Source organism: Anoplophora glabripennis, unplaced genomic scaffold, assembly GCF_000390285.2.
Source record: "Anoplophora glabripennis isolate ALB-LARVAE unplaced genomic scaffold, Agla_2.0 scaffold1595, whole genome shotgun sequence".
Taxonomy (NCBI): Eukaryota; Metazoa; Arthropoda; class Insecta; order Coleoptera; family Cerambycidae; genus Anoplophora; species Anoplophora glabripennis.
The window spans coordinates 18,296-38,280 of record NW_019417673.1 but is presented as its reverse complement, the minus strand read 5'-3'; the positions used below and the strand labels follow the sequence as shown (position 1 = coordinate 38,280).

At 34.2% G+C, this 19,985-nt stretch overlaps 1 protein-coding gene across 1 annotated transcript in view; it reads left to right on the top strand.

Moving 5' to 3' along the window:
• The window catches only part of LOC108915455 (dipeptidyl peptidase 3), a 38,105-nt gene that overhangs the window by 13,020 nt on the left and 5,100 nt on the right, over positions 1 to 19,985 (top strand). The window contains exons 5-6 of the mRNA XM_023456461.1: positions 12,611 to 12,759; positions 15,547 to 15,915. Coding sequence (XP_023312229.1) covers positions 12,611 to 12,759; positions 15,547 to 15,915 — 518 coding nt within the window. The remainder of the gene's footprint in view (positions 1 to 12,610; positions 12,760 to 15,546; positions 15,916 to 19,985) is intronic.

Below are 19,985 nucleotides of genomic sequence, written 5' to 3'. Positions count from 1 at the left end.
ATATTCACAGTTTTTGAGATATCTCGCTTGAAAGGTTTTTCTAGTCGATATTGGCTGCTTACATTTTTTGATACTGACAGGTTACACTAATAGCTACTAAGCCCATTTTTTTATCAGATGTTTAGTAAGGATGACTCTTTCGAATCATGCTCCAAAAACTGGCCTGCGTTATACAGAGTGACCAAAATATGCCAAAATTGCCAATTGAAAAATTGAAAAATCTCGATTTTTTTAATGCAACACCCTGTATATTTTCATACTGTGAGATGCATAATTAAATTCTCTACAACTTTGCTATACCTGCTCCTATACCAAAATTCATTAGTTTTTCATGAAATCTCATTTCTATGAAAAAATGCGAAGTTTACAAATAGCTTATATGTAAAATAACGTAGTAGGCTCCTGTCAAAGGATAATCTGGAAAATTTTCGATTCACATAAGGTTTAATAGAAAAGCGACAGTAATAATTGTGAAATGAATTACTCTTAAAGAAGAATTAGTAAATAAATAATAGAATAATTAGTAAAACTCATGGTAACTGTTTATTGATCAAGTATTTACCAAACTAATAATCCAGATTTACAAAGATATCCTCGTACAGTGTTTTGTAAAACTGAAGGAGAGGTTTGAAAGAACAACAAATGCAAATTATGAGAAGACAACAAGAACACACGCATGCAGTATCCAAAACAGTAAATTAACATTGTGCATTTCTAACAAAAGTAATAAAGACCTAGTTAAATTAGTAATTAACAGGTAACCGTTCAAAATGTCTGCCATTTTTCTCTAGACATTGAGCAATTCTACGACGAAAATTGCTTGACACATTTTGCAGCATTTCGGAGTTACGGTCAAAAAAGCATTTCTTATCTTTGCCCGTAAATCTTCTACATCTGTCGGAGGAGTTTCATACACCCTGTCTTTTATATAGCCCCATAAAAAAAAATCAAGACAAGACAGGTCTGGGGATCGGGGAGGCCATGGAATTGGACCGCCTCTTACCTATCCATTTATCTGGATACAAACCATTTAAGTATTCTTTAACCTGAAACAGTTTTTCTATGAATTTACATAACTTACATAATGAGAAAACTTACCGCCAGTATGGAATGTGCAGGGGCATCATCATGTTGGAACCACTGACTGTTTAAGTCATCCGGAGGAATATGTCCCTGCAATTGGAGCAAGTCGTTTTGTAAAAATTGCAAATACCCATTACCAGTTAAATTTCCTTCAAGAAAATGTGGTCCAATGACATATTCTCCGCATATTCCCATACAAACGTTGACTTTAAAGCGGTGTTGATAATCGTCTTGTCTTATTAATCTGGGATTATGATCGGCATAATGATGATAATTATGTCGATTCTCTCAACCAGTGTTGGCAAAGGATGATTCGTCAGTAAATAACACCTTTGAAAAAAAAATTTCATCTTGTAACTTTATAGTTGCCCACTCACAAAACTGTACTCGCTTCTGAAAATCTTGCTGTGTTAAGAATTGGTGATGCACAAAATGATAGGGGTGGAAGTTGTTTTTCTTTAACGTTCTATTAACCACACTTTTGGAAATACTTCTTCTTCTTCTCCTAGTGGTTGGTCCTAATAAGTCCCATAGCACCGCGGCCTAATTAGGCTTATTGTGCATCCCACTACTAGTCCTATTCAGCAAGTAGATTTGTCCTTTTTACAAAGTCCAAAAGCTTCCTTGCTGACACTTCTCTCAGTTCCTTGGGTTCCAAATAAGGTCTCCCAAGGAGCGCCATTCTGCTACGTGCAAATCCCGGGCACTCGCCCAGGATATGCAGAGAAGTTTCATCCGCTGATTCACATCCTCGGCAGACCGGACTGTCTACAAGCTTTAGCTTATGTAGATGTTTCCTAAAGTGACAGTGTCCCGTTATGAGTCCTGTCACTCTCCTGAGCCAGATTCTGTTTAAGCTCAGTAAATCGTTTGCTCTTTCCTTCGAAGGATACTCCATGAGCTCCTTAGAATGGCTATGTCATGGCCTTGAAGTCCAGTATTTCCTGTGCTCTGTCTCAGTCCATTTGCCCAGAGCCCGTCTGATCACACTGGGATGAGATGTGCCACAGAAGGGCTCCGGGCCAATGAACACTGTCTCGGATCCCTTCCTAGCAAGTTCATCCGCTTTCTCATTTCCACAAATGCCTTTGTGCCCTGGCACCCAACACAGTCTAACTGTATTGTTGGTGACCAGTTCAGTCAGCATTTGTAAACAATCCCACACCAAATTTTGAACTTATCTTGTGTGCACCTAAAGCTTTAAATTGCAGCTTGACTATCAGAGAATATATATATATGAGTTTACGTTTATAACCTCTACGTACATTCTCTGTCAGACATGCCATTATCGCGAAAATTTCTGCTTGGAATATGGTAGGGAACTCCCCCAGACTGTAGCTTGCACTCCATCTGGGTCTGAGTCCATATATTCCTGCACCCGTCCCTCTGGTCATTTTGGAGCCATCTGTAAACCATACTNAGTTTTTCATGAAATCTCATTTCTATGAAAAAATGCGAAGTTTACAAATAGCTTATATGTAAAATAACGTAGTAGGCTCCTGTCAAAGGATAATCTGGAAAATTTTCGATTCACATAAGGTTTAATAGAAAAGCGACAGTAATAATTGTGAAATGAATTACTCTTAAAGAAGAATTAGTAAATAAATAATAGAATAATTAGTAAAACTCATGGTAACTGTTTATTGTCAAGTATTTACCAAACTAATAATCCAGATTTACAAAGATATCCTCGTACAGTGTTTTGTAAAACTGAAGGAGAGGTTTGAAAGAACAACAAATGCAAATTATGAGAAGACAACAAGAACACACGCATGCAGTATCCAAAACAGTAAATTAACATTGTGCATTTCTAATAAAAGTAATAAAGACCTAGTTAAATTAGTAATTAACAGGTAACCGTTCAAAATGTCTGCCATTTTTCTCTAGACATTGAGCAATTCTATGACGAAAATTGCTTGACACATTTTGCAGCATTTCTGGAGTTACGGTCAAAAAAGCATTTCTTATCTTTGCCTGTAAATCTTCTACATCTGTCGGAGGAGTTTCATACACCCTGTCTTTTATATAGCCCCATAAAAAATAATCAAGACAAGACAGGTCTGGGGATCGGAGAGGCCATGGAATTGGACCGCCTCTTACCTATCCATTTATCTGGATACAAACCATTTAAGTATTCTTTAACCTGAAACAGTTTTTCTATGAATTTACATAACTTACATAATGAGAAAACTTACCGCCAGTATGGAATGTGCAGGGGCATCATCATGTTGGAACCACTGACTGTTTAAGTCATCCGGAGGAATATGTCCCTGCAATTGGAGCAAGTCGTTTTGTAAAAATTGCAAATACCCATTACCAGTTAAATTTCCTTCAAGAAAATGTGGTCCAATGACATATTCTCCGCATATTCCCATACAAACGTTGACTTTAAAGCGGTGTTGATAATCGTCTTGTCTTATTAATCTGGGATTATGATCGGCATAATGATGATAATTATGTCGATTCTCTCAACCAGTGTTGGCAAAGGATGATTCGTCAGTAAATAACACCTTTGAACAAAAAATTTCATCTTGTTGTAGCTTTATAGTTGCCCACTCACAAAACTGTACTCGCTTCTGAAAATCTTGCTGTGTTAAGAATTGGTGATGCACAAAATGATAGGGGTGGAAGTTGTTTTTCTTTAACGTTCTATTAACCACACTTTTGGAAATACTTCTTCTTCTTCTCCTAGTGGTTGGTCCTAATAAGTCCCATAGCACCGCGGCCTAATTAGGCTTATTGTGCATCCCACTACTAGTCCTATTCAGCAAGTAGATTTGTCCTTTTTACAAAGTCCAAAAGCTTCCTTGCTGACACTTCTCTCAGTTCCTTGGGTTCCAAATAAGGTCTCCCCAGGAGCGCCATTCTACTACGTGCAAATCCTGGGCACTCGCCCAGGATATGCAGAGAAGTTTCATCCTCCGATTCACATCCTCGGCAGACCGGACTGTCTACAAGCTTTAGCTTATGTAGATGTTTCCTAAAGTGACAGTGTCCCGTTATGAGTCCTGTCACTCTCCTGAGCCGGATTCTATTCAAGCTCAGTAACTCATTCGCTCTTCCATTCGAAGGATACTCCATAAGCTCCTTGGAATGGCTATGTCCTGGCCTTGAAGTCCAGTATTTCCTATGTTCTGTCTCTGTCCATTTGCCCAGAGCCCGCCTGACCACACTGGGAGATGTGCCACAGAAGGGCTCCGGGCCAATGAACACTGTCTCGGATCCCTTCCTCGCAAGTTCATCCGCTTTCTCATTTCCACAAATGCCTTTGTGCCCTGGCACCCAACACAGTCTGACTGTATTGTTGGTGGCCAGTTCAGTCAGCATTTGTAAACAGTCCCACACCAGTTTTGAACTTACCTTGTGTGCGGCTAAAGCTTTAATTGCAGCTTGACTATCAGAGAATATATATATGAGTTTACGTCTATAACCTCTACGTACATTCTCTGCCAGACACGCCATTATCGCGAAGATTTCTGCTTGGAATACAGTAGGGAACTCCCCCAGACTGTAGCTTGCACTCCATCTGGGTCTGAGTCCATATATTCCTGCACCCGTCCCTCTGGTCATTTTGGAGCCATCTGTAAACCATACTAGGCTCCACCTTTCCAGGGTATTAAACCTTTCCTCCCACTCGCTTTGATCCTCTATTCGAGTCTCAAATGGCTTGTGGAAGTGAAACTTTGGAACCATCTTGTCGGATACCATCCCAAGAATTGGTTCCGACATAGATGTATCTTTGATCCTGGAGTGGGAACCACCCCTCCAGTCATTATTATTCCTGAGTCGATATGCTGCTAGCCGCGCTTCTCTCTCCACCACTATATGCAGCGGTGGCAGATTTAGCATGACTTCTAGTGCAGCTGTCGGGGTCGATGCCATCGCCCCCGTTATACCTAAACAGGCCAATCTCTGAATTCTATTCAGTTTTTCCTTCGCTGTGGTCTGTTGTGTTTTCTGCCACCATACCACCGCGCCGTAAAGAATCCTGGGTCTTACTATCGACGTATACAACCAGTGTGACATCTTTGGTTTCAGTCCCCAGGTTTTCCCAATAAGGCGGCGGCATACACACAGTGTCTGCTTCGCCTTACTCACCACTTTTTCCAAGTGCGCATTCCAGGTAAGCTTATTATCCAGTATCACTCCTAGATACTTTACTTCCCTGGAAAGCCTAATGCTCCTCTCCCCTATTATAGGTTCAGAGAGTCCAATCAAATTCCTTCTCCTGGTGAAGGGTACTACGACCATTTTATCAGGGTTTACTGACAGTGCCTGCCCCTTACACCAGTCTATCCATTTCAAAGCCTCTTTCATGAGTTCTGAAACGATGGAAATTGTAATTTCATCACTAATTTCTCTGACACTTGTAGATGGATTTTGGACTGCACATCACAAAATGTCAATTTGACTATCCTGATTACTGCATGTGTGTGTTCTTGTTGTCTTCTCATAATTTGCATTTGCCGTTCTTTCAAACCTCTCCTTCAGTTTTACAAAACACTATGTACGAGGATATCTCTGTAAATCTGGATTATTAGCTTGATAAATACGACCTGCCAATAAACAATTATCATGAGCCCCTCCTACGGTGTACACCATATTTACTAATTCTTTAGAGTAATTAATTTCACAATTATTACTGTCGCTTTTCTATTAAACCTTATGTGAATAAAAAATTTTCCAGATTATCCTTTGACAGGAGCCTACTACATTATTTTACATATAAGCTTGTAACGTACTTTACTTGGTTTTGATTTTTGGTGGTGACGGTTCGGTTCAGACGTTACTTGTGGCTGCCCCCGGTATACTACCAACTCTAAACGGAATCTTAATTCGCAATTGCGAATTCTAATTTTACTAGATTTATTGACGTCACTGACATCCCTATTTGGACCCCTAATTTTATGACGACCTTTGACTACTAGTTTATCGGCAGCGGTGGTTGGCAGCCGGCGTTGGTGAGTGACGTCACAGAAACGTACTCCGGATTAAATCTTTTTGTTCGGATTGTCTCGGGCGCCAGTTTCCCTGTCTTTTACGTGGGGGAAACTCCACGTGAACCCTACCCTCGGTTTAGAGTAAGTACTCGGGATAGCTGCAGTGAAGAATGTTTAAATCCAGGGGTCTGTTATTTCTCTTACTTTTAATCAAAGTAGTTCTCTGAGTGTAGTGTTATTTTACTTTTAAAATAAACGGTCTTATCAGTGTAGGTCACAAAAAGATACTGCGACTTTTTACTGATCGGAATTTATCAATCTTATCGGTGTTAAGAATGAATACAAACTGGAATTATATATATACTAGATTTATTTTCTATTCATAAGGCCTATTGAAACAAATAAACAAAAGTAATATAGATTCTAATTACAATTATTATCACTAACTAAAATCAGGAATATACAATCAATTTACAAGCGGTGTGAATGAAATAAAATGGGTTAGAGCAATTATTATTATGACGGATTTAAAATGCCGCTGCGGTTTTTCGGTGCTGTAAATAAATACAAATTTAGCACATAGTCAAATATCAGGACTCAAACTCGGTACGGTAGAAAAGCGGAGTATTTGGCGTTTGGTTTATTTAATAAACTGTCTAATATTTTAAGAAACGGTACGCCAAAATAATATTCGGTTTTAAATTTCGGTCGGTGCTAGAAAGGGAAAAACAATTAAATTAGAGTAGTACGCGAAGCACAAAGGCTCCATCTATCGCGCTGACTTCCACTATGCCATTCAAATGGCTACTACGGTGGAAGCGACCTGCTAAAATTTGCCAGGTACTTTATTGCACGAATGTCGCCTATAGAGGGCGAAACGACTTAAATTAGAGTAATAAATAATCAATAAAATAAGTTGTTCCCAAATGGCTCTGAAACAGAGAAAAATAATTACGGGTTACCCTAATTCTACCAATAAATATTGGCGGCGGTTTCTAGCAAAGCGACAGAAATTAAGCGAAAGTGCGACCAGCCAGCAGAAAAAGCCAAGCAATGCAGTTTACAACGGGCATAAATAAGCAATGGTAGTCAGGAAAATGAATTATGTTGGTGAACAGGAGGCAAAGTATGGTCGAGGTGCGAGTTCAAATGCGGGGCGGCCGACAGATTTCTCCCAGAAGCGGTGGGGTGCCCAGCCAAACTTCGAGGGCCTATCTGTCGTTGCACAGCTGACACACAACGTCTTCTACTGGCGGTGGGGTGCCCAGCCAAACTGGCAGTTTCGGTTATTGTGCCTTACAGCGTTTATCAAGCTTGGGCGGTGGGATACCCAGCTAAACCTTTGCCGACAACGCTGCTGCTGTACATTTCGACACCTTCACGTCTTCTACTGGCGGTGGAGTGCCCAGCCAAACCAGCAGTGTCAGTAAAGGGGCTCACAACGTTTGTCGAACGAGGGCGGTGGGATACCCAGCCAAACCGTCGCCGATAACGCTGCTGCTGCCGTACGGACCTGCACTCAACGTCTTCCACTGGCGGTGGGATGCCCAGCCAAACCAGTAGTTCGGTTGATGTGATGGACAACGTTCGTCGAACGAGGGCGGTGGGATACCCAGCCAAACCTTCGCCAACAACGCCGTGGTCGTACTGTCTTGCCAAAGTTCAAAACGGCCAGACTTGTACCATAGCAGGACAAGTGAATATAGGAAAATACAATTTGCTTACTTGTTCCGGATAGATGTTCCTGGCGGCTAACTCCTTGGGTCGGATAGCGGTCGCTGGTCGGTTTCAGGTCCTCGGGGTGGTCCTCAGGTTGGAACTGGAGCTCTTCGAGTTCAGGATATGAACTGAGGATTTTAGTCCAGGATCATTGGTTTTATTGCTTCAATCCCCCCTTGACTAGGCAGGAGTCATGGTGGGATTATACGCGTGGCCCTCGACAAAGTGGGGCAAACAGACGGTTTGCCCCACTTTCGAAGATTATTCAATTTTTCAATTGGCAATTTTGACATGATATTCTGGCCACCCTGTATAACGCAGGCCAGTTTTTGGAGCACGATTCGGAAGAGTCATCCTTACTAAACATCTGATAAAAAGATGGGCTTAGTAGCTATTAGTATAACCTGTTAGTATCAGAAAATGTAAGCAGCCAATATCGACTAGAAAAACCTTTCTAGCGAGATATCTCAAAAACTGTGAATATTTGAATAGAACTATTCTACAAAAAGTACCCTTTATTTTTTATGTAGAATCCGAAAAAAATATAAAAAATGTGTGTTTCCATTTAAAAAACCAAAGTTGGTGTCTGGCCAGGAAAAGTGGAACACCCTGTATATATATATAACTATAAGTACAGACTTACATTTTTGGTATAAATTTCTCAAAGGTATTGTCTTATACCTTTCAGGTAGCATTTTATTGTTTTTTAATGTAACAAATCTACATCAATCAACTGACCCGCATAGTGAGTGTGAGTGTAAAACTTTTAATTATTAGTTTCACAGGAATTAATCATTTATTGAAAACTCAATACTTTACTGAGAAGAGTGATAAAACCTAATAAATATTAACATTAAAAAAATTTTATAGTGAGAATGGAGGGAAGATTAATCATAAAATGTATCTCAAAATTAGAAGAATCAACCAAGGCAAATTTTTTTGTTGACATTTTCAGTTGTACAAACTACAAAAAATGTTACTACCACACATGTAAATGATAAATAAATTATTTGTTTTCAGGAAGTGTCTTTTAAGAAATGCTATCATCTACATGATATTATAAAATATAAAAAAATAATAGATAAGTTTTTAATCTTTTGTTTCCAAGACCACGGTATGCAGGAACCAAATTTTATTCAAACGAAAATGTCGAGAAAAACTGCTTATGCAGGGGGTTTGCTACTTTTAAATACATGCAGAATCGATAGTTTTTAAAATCTGATTAGATCATTTTAAGCTTTTTTTGTAAAAATTGTAAAAACATAATAACAGTGATAATTGATTGTATGCGAATAATATAAAAATTATATATATATGGATAAATATGTAAGTATATAATAATATAATATGTATATAACTAGGCACACACATACTCACTTACCCACCCATACACATGCATATATACCAGGTTGGAAAGTACCGATGGTCCATCTGCCGTTACGTGAGAACGATAAAGTAAGACGTAGAAATCCATGCGATAGACAAGGATGGGTATAGTGAAGGCGTTTCATAGTCACCGCCTGTTTCGCCCTTCCACAAATAAGTGGGAGACGAGCGCATGCTATTGGCCCAAATGTTTGCATTTTAACTTAACGACCGGTCATTGTCGTCTCGTCAGATCAGAATCAGTATGTCTATGAACTTGGGATGCGTGTGTTGTGTCATATTATTAAGACAACGCAAATTCTTAATTACTTTTAACTATTTACAATTATTTCATACACCTAAAAGTGTACGAAAATAATTGCAACTATTTTCCTCTTTTGTATTTATTTATTAGCCGGCCTGGTAGAAAGTAATACAAAAACTCTAAAACATAAATAAACTTAACTTATTACCGTAAAAAAGAAATAGAAAATTATGGTTTTTAATAAAAAATAAATAAGAAATTATGGTTTTTAATAAAAAAAGAAAGCAAACATTTTCGTTTTTAATTAATAAGTTGTTCAAAAATGTCCCCCCTTTGTGCCTCGCGATATCCTAATCTGTCATAGAACTCGCTTCTTACGCGTCCCAGCATTTCAGGGGTAATATTATGTAGGACGTCAACAATTCGGGCCCGTAAATCGACTAAATTACTTGGCCTATCGTGTAAATGTCCGTAAATGGTCTGTTTTAAATGCCCCCAAAGGATGAAGTCGTTGGGTGATAAATCTGGGGATCTGGGAGGCCATGGAATAGTGCCTCTTGTACTAATAACTGAGGAAATGTGGTTTCCAAAAAGGCGATTATCCGACGTGCATTGTGAACGGGTCAACCGTCTTGTTGAAACCACACATCTTCAAAGTTGATATTTAATGCTCGAACATCCGGAATAATTTCGAGTTGAAGCAAAGTTAAATATTTGTCGCCATTTAGATTTCCATTTATGAAAGACGGACCAATCACGGAATTTCCTAAAATACCAGCCCAAACATTTAACTTCTCAGGGTACTGTGAATGAACAGGAATACTCAAGTGCTTATTTTCCTTAGACCAGTAACGAGTTGTTTGAGAATTGTGGGTCCTATGAAGAGAAAAAGATGATTAATCAGTAAACAAAATATGGTTAAAAAGTTTTGGTCCGAATCAACTTTTTCCCTCATAGTTTCACAAATTTTCACATGGGTAGTTGATTTACAAATTTTTACCTTTCAATTTAAAAAAAAACAAAAATTTGGTAAATTTGATTTTATAAATTGTCTGTTAATAAACAGGAAAAATCTATTACAGCATAAATTATTTCTTTTTTTTTTTAAAGAAAACATGCTTTGAAATTTTTTTTTTTTTTCAAGTATTTCACAGGAGTTTTTTTTCACATAAATTAAGTTATTTTTATTATTACTTTGACAGTTGACCCTGTCACTGCGCCTGCCCCCTATAGATGTCACAAAATATATGCATGAGCTGTACGTTGGCCGTTTTTAGGCTTTTAGGTGTTTATTAATCTCTGCGACATTTGCAAATAAACGTAGTGATTGGTGCGGGTATCTTATACCGCTTAGGAATGCACTTTGCGGTCATGTCTGCTGTGTACCCTTGACGCACCATCCCCCCCTCCCCACTCATTGTTTTCTGTTTGAAATTTGTATAAATTTCTAAAAATTTGCTACTTTTACCTATTACCTCCTATTTTAATAATAATAAGCTAGAAAGAAAATACACGTCCCCCATTTAAAAAATGTTTAAAGGTTCACTGTGGCTGTTGCCTTATAGCGCCACAGTAGGAGAACAATTCGGCCTGGATTGGCGCCGTAGCGAAAAGGTTAATATTATTTTATGGAAAATAGTAAAGGCAGTAGGTATGTACCTAAACTAAAAAATAATCTTGGTGGGGAATATTATTTAGTAGACATGAAGGACCCACTTCCAATTTTTTCACGTTTTCTTGGAAACTAAGCAGTTTAACAAATTTTGATAAAAATGTATTTGTAATATTTTAAATATACCATATTTTACTATGTAGAGTGCTTTTGAGGTACTAACAAAATTCTTTTTAAAAAATAAATATAATTTTAATGCCCTATATCTTGAAGACAAAACGTTAAACCATAGTTCATAAGAGGAATCGTCTTATTTTTTAATATTCTGTTACCTCTGGTAACATGGTGCTTTTTTTCTGAAACACATTGTACAACTCTACATATATATATTTTTTCAAAATATAAAAGCTTTAGTGGCTTAAAATGTTCTACAAACTAGTACTTACTATTTTTTTTTCCAATATCTTCCTTAATGAGACAATTATAATTTTTTGATCAAATGGAAAGATGTATGTTTTGTATGATTTTAATCGTTAGTTTATTATTTTTTATGGTATAAGACTCGTATAAACATTAGGTATGTCTTTTAGTCTTGACATCAACAGAAGCTACTACCTCCTATATTTTTTTGCTTCTGTTAGGGATTTTTTCCAAATTGAATAAGGTATAATTTGATTATTATTGCAAAACATTTGTAAGAAAAAAATTAACAAAATCACTTGCTGTTCTAGTTTAAGTTGTCTATTCAGTGATTATTCAAGACACTATTTGTATCCAATTGTACTAGATAATGGCCTTAATTCCTTAAATAATTATGTACAATATTAAAGGTCCTACATACTTTATTCACCCTAGATGATTTTTCCCATCCTTTAGAATTGTATTGAGCAAAATTGTTACCGAACTGAAGTGTACAGATTAAAACTGGAAATTTGCTGTTTCAACTCAGTTTTACACCAGTTCTGCTCATAAAAATTTTACCTGATGTGCAAAATTGTCGAGGATGAATATAGTATAGGTAGCTTTCTAAGTGAATATTAAATTATTTAAACCCATTTAAACTAAATAATTTTGTTTTTAAATCATACTACCAAAAAAGTTAACTCCATAAAATATAATTATTAAGTTTTGCTAACTACTTTACAAAAGCTTGTGATATTTTTGTTCCGCATAAAATTTTTGTGTATTTTAAAATTGTTATTCAAACCGTCAGATTTTTATTAATATAACACTACTTTTGAATTAAAAAGTTATAAATTTTTGTATCAGAATTATAAAACTTTATAGCATTATAGGTGTGTGGATTTTATTATTTCTCATGCCACATTTGATAATTTTGCTGTAATACCCAAATTAATTCTAAGAATTTTTTCCTCAAACATTTCACCAAATAAATTATAAAAAATCTCATTTAAAAAATATATTGTTCCATTTAAAAATTAAAAAATTGGAAATATTATTACCGTAGATATTGAAAATAATCAGTTTTTGTTTGTTTGTACTTTGTATTATAGTATTAGTGCCGTTAACACTATTTTTTATTTTATTTAATTCCAATAAAAAATTATAAGTTATAACAAGGCATTTTTTACGAGACACTTAGAAGAAATGTAAACTACTTTTTAGATGATGAAATTCAACAGTCTGAAGGTTTTAAGAATGTATCTTTGGGAAATGTAATTCCTGCTAGTTATCAACAGTCTGTTACTCCATTCTTAAGTCAAGAAGATGCAGAACTATTACAAAAATGGCGTGTTCCTGCATTTGAATTACAAGTATGTTTCATAACTAAGAAGTAGAATAGAAATTGTCAATTGAAGAGTGGAAATTAGAAAGGGCCTAGTGCCACTTTTTCCAAAATTTAGTTTTTGACATAGAAATGTTTTAAATACTATGCTTCATGTCCTATGAAAGGTTCCAAGTGCTAATATTAATATTTAAAGTTTTAGGAGCTACTCATAAATGTCGGTATTTGTATGTGTGCTAGCGTTTTCCTTAGAAAGGTCCTATGAAATTTTTGTTATAAGAAATTACTTTGCTAATATTTCTTGTTGAAAAGCATGTTTTCCGGTTTGCACTAAACTCATGTATTTAATTAAACATTTACTAAATAAATTTTTTACTTTTATTCAGTTTTTCTTGATTATCCCAACAGTTTGTTTTTGGCACTTAGACCCTTTTTAATTTCCACTCTTCAATTATAATCTAATGAACCTACAAAAAAAAGATAATTTCTTGTACAAAAATCTTTATCAAGTAAAAATAATTTTAATTTTCCTTTTAAACAGAATATGTTATTTATTTCCACAAATATATAGTATAATTGTTATAAATTTTTAACCCTACACAATTTGGTGAGTGAGTGAGAAGAACAATATAATTTTTTTAATATATTTTTTTATAGAAATATTACTAAAATATTTACAAGGTTTCATTTTACCCTATAGCATTAAAAAAGATTCCTAATCTTTACGCCAGTGCAATACATCCACTTAATTTCGCTGTTTCGCCTCCTTTATTTGATTTTAAAAAATAGGATCATAAATTCTTACCCCTACTTTAAAGGGCACCTCCTACTAGTGTGAAATATGAAGAGATTGTATATATGAAATACATTCCTTGATTTATAGTAACAGGAAATTATCTCAAGATTTTTAGTAATTTTAAAATACACTGTATAGTACACAATAATTATTTTTGATGTACACCATTATATCCTAAACTAGAAAAGATAGAGAATTGGTTAAATTACAGAAAAGTTGTTTATATTCATATCATTTAAGATTACAACAAGAAACTGAAAATAAGTTTCTGAAATATCGTAATAAACTGAAAACTGTATTTTTATTATTTCCTCTGTACATTTTTTGTTACTGAAAGTAGCATAATGAAATTTGGTACTTATGTATCTGGCTTAGAATTTTTTAGTATACTAGGAACAAGTTGTATTTTCTCATTTTTTTTTCATAATCTTAAATAACAGAAAATGTATACACTGGTTTTGTAATTTAATAAATAGTTTAGGAGATCCTAGTGGTTACACCTTAAAGGTAACCACCACTTACAGAAAATTGAAAATGGCAACTAAAAATGTTTTATGTATTAAGTACTTGAAATATAACGTCCTAAAAATATCACAATATTGTGTGCCTGCATTATAATGAATACAAGAGAGAGACTTTATTTTTCAAGATATTTCAACCATGTTAGCAAATTTTTTTGTCGACCCAAGCTTATATTTTTTTACATGACAAATACTTATTTCAATAAAAGTGAACAAATTTTATTAGATATGGCTAACACTACTTTCCGCAAAGACAGCATTCTAATATTCTTTTGTGCCTTGATCATTAGTAAAGCTGGCACAATGATTAGTATACGAGAGGCGTGCGTATCGTAGTAGGCTATAATATAAATTAAGGTGAGCAATCATTACGTCATCGTGAAACGCTTACCGTTTTACAATTTCATAATCTGGGTGGGATCGGTTAGAAATCTACACCATCAGTTTGTTTGTACAATTGTTTCAAAGAAACGTTGACCTTGATGACTAAATGTGTGTCTGCTGAATATTGGTGCCAATTGACAACTGACCGATTGGGTCAACTTTATTCATAAGTATAAAAGTATATCAGCTTAATATTTATAAAACAATATATAGCATTGACTGTTTAGTATTAAATCAGTCTGCGGCATCTCCTTGATATCTCTTGAACGTTACACATGATGTCAAAGACACAAAAATAAAGCAACAAACACCACGTATAAATATAATGTGCTCAATTCCATGCATTTAGCTGTTAATCAGGGTCCTTAATAATTTGTACCAAATTCCATAAATAAAAAAAAATCAAAGGTATTATGCTCTAGAAATATGTTTTAAAAAAAACATTGAAATATGTATTTAAATAAGTTCATGTATAAAAAAAATTTTTTGAAAACAAGCCTTTAGTGTCACCATGCAATGTTATCCAAACTAAACGTGTATGCAAAATTTCAGCTCAATCGATTGGGGATAACTGTTTTTGACCCATACTAACAAAGCAAGTTAAATAAAAGCTTGTAAAAACTACCTAAGCCTTGAAACGAAACAATTAACTTGCAGATGAATTTGTTTAAAAATAAAATTATTTTAACGAATAAAAATATTTCCTAAAAATAATCAGTTTCTAAGATAACAATAAAAAAAATAATAATTAATGATATTTTAGATAATCAAAATATTACTAAAATCTTTTAATTTTAGGTAGCAGGTCATATTTTCTTTATTTTGTATAAAATGTTCATCTCCAATGTTTATTTGGTAATTTAATATTATTTTAACACTTTTTTTAATACTATTTGATACTTGTGAAATGCAGTGCAATACATTTTTTGGCTGATGTCAACATTTCCATAAAAAGTCTCAATTTTTGGAGATAATCGATACACCCAATATTCATACCCAAATCACGTTTAGAGTTCATAAATCAGTGTTTTGTGTATTTTAAAACAAAACAGTTTACACACACACACACACACACACTTTATACCTGCAACAATTAAATATGTTTTCTTCTCAGGTGGGACTTCATGAATTATTAGGCCATGGCTCAGGAAAATTATTGAGGAAAGAATCTGATGGATCTCTTAACTTTTCTCCAACATTATTAGACCCTCTTACAGGAAGACCACCTGCATCCTATTATGAACCTGGTGACACGTATGATACAAAATTTGGCCCTCTTAGTTCTTCTTATGAGGAATGCAGGGCAGAAGCCGTTGGTTTATACCTCAGTTTAGATCCTGATGTTTTAAAAATATTTGGACATGAAGGTAATGAAGCTGAAGAAGTAACCTACGTTAATTGGTTGTCTCTGATTTGGGCAGGAGCAGGTAGAGGCTTAGAGCAGTGGGAACCTGGACGAGGTTGGTTACAAGCACATGCACAGGTACAAATTCAGTTGTAAATACATAATGACCTGATATACAGTATCTTAGCCAAGATCAATTGTACTATACCCATCCGCCTTATTAATTTTAGAAAAAATTACCCAGACAAAAGTTGTTCAATTTTATCGTAAAGATAGTTTCAGTTATTCAGATAGTTTAGTTTGGCCCATATGCTACACAACTTGGATTTTTTAAATGAAACAATCTGTTATTACATTTTTGGATTCATCCTTCACTATTAACAAGACTGTGTAACATACTTTATATAATATCTCGTATTTGAGTTATTATTCAGTCAATCAGAAGCAAAGATACTGGAAGACATTATCACTAAGAATCCCAAAACTTCTAAGCCGGTATTTTTGAAATTAGATAATTCCTGTTGTTATTTCAAAGACAGAAGCTGTATTAAAAAAATTAATAATATTTGAGTTACTCTTAAAATACAAATTAAGCTGATCACGCATTTGAACAAATCTAAAATAACTAAAACTATTAATTTTCCAAAAAAATATTTAGCAGTTTTTTATTCAAAACACAATTTTAAATACAGCATCAAATGTCAAAAAAAAAATCTGATGGTTACACTATGTAAAATTATATTTCAAAGAAACAAAAAATGTCTATGCATTTTTATTTTGTGAAACAAGATGTTTAAATTTATTTAGTTTATTTTGAATTTAAAAAATAATAGCTCAAAAATAGCTCGTTTTTGAAACTTAATTTCTTAGAGATAATATCAAAATTAAATGCACTTAGTAGAAAGGTAGACAAGTCCATATTCATAGATCTCACATTTTACTTATCCTTGTGACATTAGGGCCATAAGACGCACATAGCAGATTACACATTATTTTTCAGACTAGAGACCCTTCACAATTCCTCAGCTGTGTGTAATAAACAGAAATGTATTTAAAATTTTTACAGTTTAAAAATCGTGTTCGATAAGATTCAGAATTAAACAGTGCAGGTTTTACATGAACAAATATTTCTTACAATAGTTACTTAAGTTTTTATAGTTCTCTAAAAAAATGAATAAATACGTAATCTACTTGCATACCAAGTTCCTTTGTTTTGTTGCTAGAAGCCATCAAATTTAATAAAAAAAAACATTCAAATAACTAAAAAGCTTTGTATGACAAATGAAATTTGCTATTCTAATACTTCTGTAAACGTCACATTTGTGCATAAAAATGGGTATAAGCATTCCCAAAAATATCCTTAGCAAATATCCTCATATTTTTTTGCAGGTAACATTACAACTTTAATTCTTATTTTATTTTACAGGTAAGGTTTTTTCAAATTTTTTGTGTATTCCTAAAGGTTTTTAAATAGTTCATTATTTTATAAATCATCACCAATGTCAATACAAATCCTTACTTACCATTATTTATTATGTTTACTTTACAAGATACTGCAAATACCTCAGATTCCATATCCCAAATTCTTAAATTCACCAAAAAAAAAATTGCGTAGAGCCGAACAGAGCAAGTTGTATTTCGAGCAGTAAAGTACATTTTGAGGAACTCCATCCACCCCAAAAATGGCTACTACGTGAATTAATGCCTATTTTGTTGCTATAACGAATGTATCCCTTTTAGCGCTAGTTGTTTTCATTGTATTTTCCAATTCCTTATCTTTACTAAATTAATGCAAAGCTGCTACCACTTTGTATATTATTTCTTGTATATTAATTTAATAAGTTTTCTCAAATGATTCTTTACATTTTTTTTTGTGGATTTGTCGATTTCACTCTATTTACTTGTATCGTTGTTATTATTTCTCACTCAACGCTTACAGTATCATGGTCATATTATCCTCGTTTTTCAATTGTATTTTGTGATCTAATAGTGAGTTTTATTATTTTCTGATAAGGATTGGAGTGTTGTTACAACTATAAGATGGTGATAAAGTTAATAGTAAATGTGCTACTTTGTCAGTCTAAGACATTTGTGCACCAGCAGCAAGTAATTCCAGTATCTACCTATTCATGAAATGGTAAAATTGTTTCTTTATTGCTAATTGAGAAGGAATACTTTTCTTTCATAAATACCATCATGATAATTAACAATATTTTTTTCTTAAGGAAAATTAAGAAAACTATCTATCACTTAAGTATTGCCTTGTTTTTCTTTTTGCCAATCTAAATACCATTTTCCAACTTCCATCCATAATTTCGAATAATTCACTAACAATAACTTTTAAAATGCCCATTTCATCTAATAAAGTACAAATTTGTTTCTTCCAAATGCTATAATATTGTCCAGTAAAAGGTCCATATATTTTATTTGTTCTATGTGCATACACTAGTTAGTTATTGTCTCACAGATTGTCAGTAGTTAATATTAATAGATTCGCTTTACTCAGACCATGATTGAAAAGAAAAACAAAATTAAAGCAATATCAATTTATTATCTACTGTTAAATAATAATCATATGAAAATTTTAGTTACTCTTGAAAAACAAAAGTCTGACATATTATTATTATGATGTTCGTTTTTCTGTTGTAGTTACTAAAAGTTGTCAATAAAGAATAAACGTATTCGTTTAAGAATTTTTTTGCTTTAAGAAGTTTTTGCTTTAATATAACTTCAAAATCTACTAGCATTTATATAATTCATTATATCTAACAAAATTGACTCTAGAATTTAATAATAATAATACTGTCAGCATTTTTGTTATAAACTGTATTAACTTAAATCAATTTCCAAGTTCTAACCACTTTTTAAATATTAAACACCAAAAATGGTTATATTGTTATCATAGGCGTAGCTACAAATTTTGCTTGAAAATAAAAGCGACTTACCGATATGATATTTGAACACGTTCTGATTTGATTCTAAAGAAAAACGCGGTCACCGACTTACCGATATGACAGATGATAATAAACGATCTCGCAGTCACTGACTTGAAGATGATAATATTAGATCCTTTATTCTGGGGTGGGCCGTGCACACCCCTGCCTCCCTCCCCCCTAGTTACACCCATGATTGTTATATTTCGTTGTTGATCACGCCAAGGGGCGTAAGTACCAAAAATGCTATTTGAATAATTTCTCAAGAAAACCACGTAAAGAAAAATCATTATAAATGACTTATGTAGTATGTGAACTGGATATCGTGGTACTAATATAGATATATATAATATATACTTTCATTATCCTAAGGACTTAATTCAAACAAGGTCCTCTTGTTAAATTTCACTAGGATGTGTCGTTTTCCAGTAAAATCGATTTCAATTATTCCCAACGTGCTCCAAATTCAACTTTCATTACATAGCAAAATAAATTAATTGAGTATTCTCAGTGCCGTTTTATAGTAAATAAAAATATCACATAATTTAAAAATGCAACAGTATACATTTTCTGAGTATGTAGATATGCTTTTGACGTTAGGTGAATGTCATGGAAGCGCAAGAGCAGCCGCACAACGATACGGTGAAAAGTTCCCCAACAGAAATGTGCCCAATTACAAAACATTTCTTTGCACAGAAAGACGTTTGCGAGAACGGGGTACGTTAAAAAGGAACAATTTTGAGAGAGGCAGGTGTAGAATAATTAGAAATGTCTTGAATGAGGAAAATATTTTAAATTTAGTTGAAGCTAACGCCACACTTAGTACAAAACGACTATTAGTTCAAAATAATATGTCTCATATGACAGTATGGAGGATAATGAGAGAACAACAATTGTATCCCTATCATTATAGACAGGCCCAAGACATTTTACCACAGGACGGGCCCATGCGCAGACAGTTTTGTCAGTTGGTTTTAGACAGGTAAGCCGAAGATCCGATGTTTCTATCGAATATTATTTTTACCGATGAAGCTACCTTTACCAGAAGCGGTGTTTTTAATATGCGCAATGAACATATGTGGGCCGAAGAAAATCCTAATGCTCGGAAGGTAACCCATTATCAGCATTCATTTAAAATAAATGTTTGGGCTGCCACATTAGGAAATAATCTATTTGGATATCACATCATGCCTGGAAATTTAACCGGAGCAATGTACCATCAATTTTTGTCTACTAGATTGTATGAATTTTTAGAGGATATTCCTTTGGTAAGAC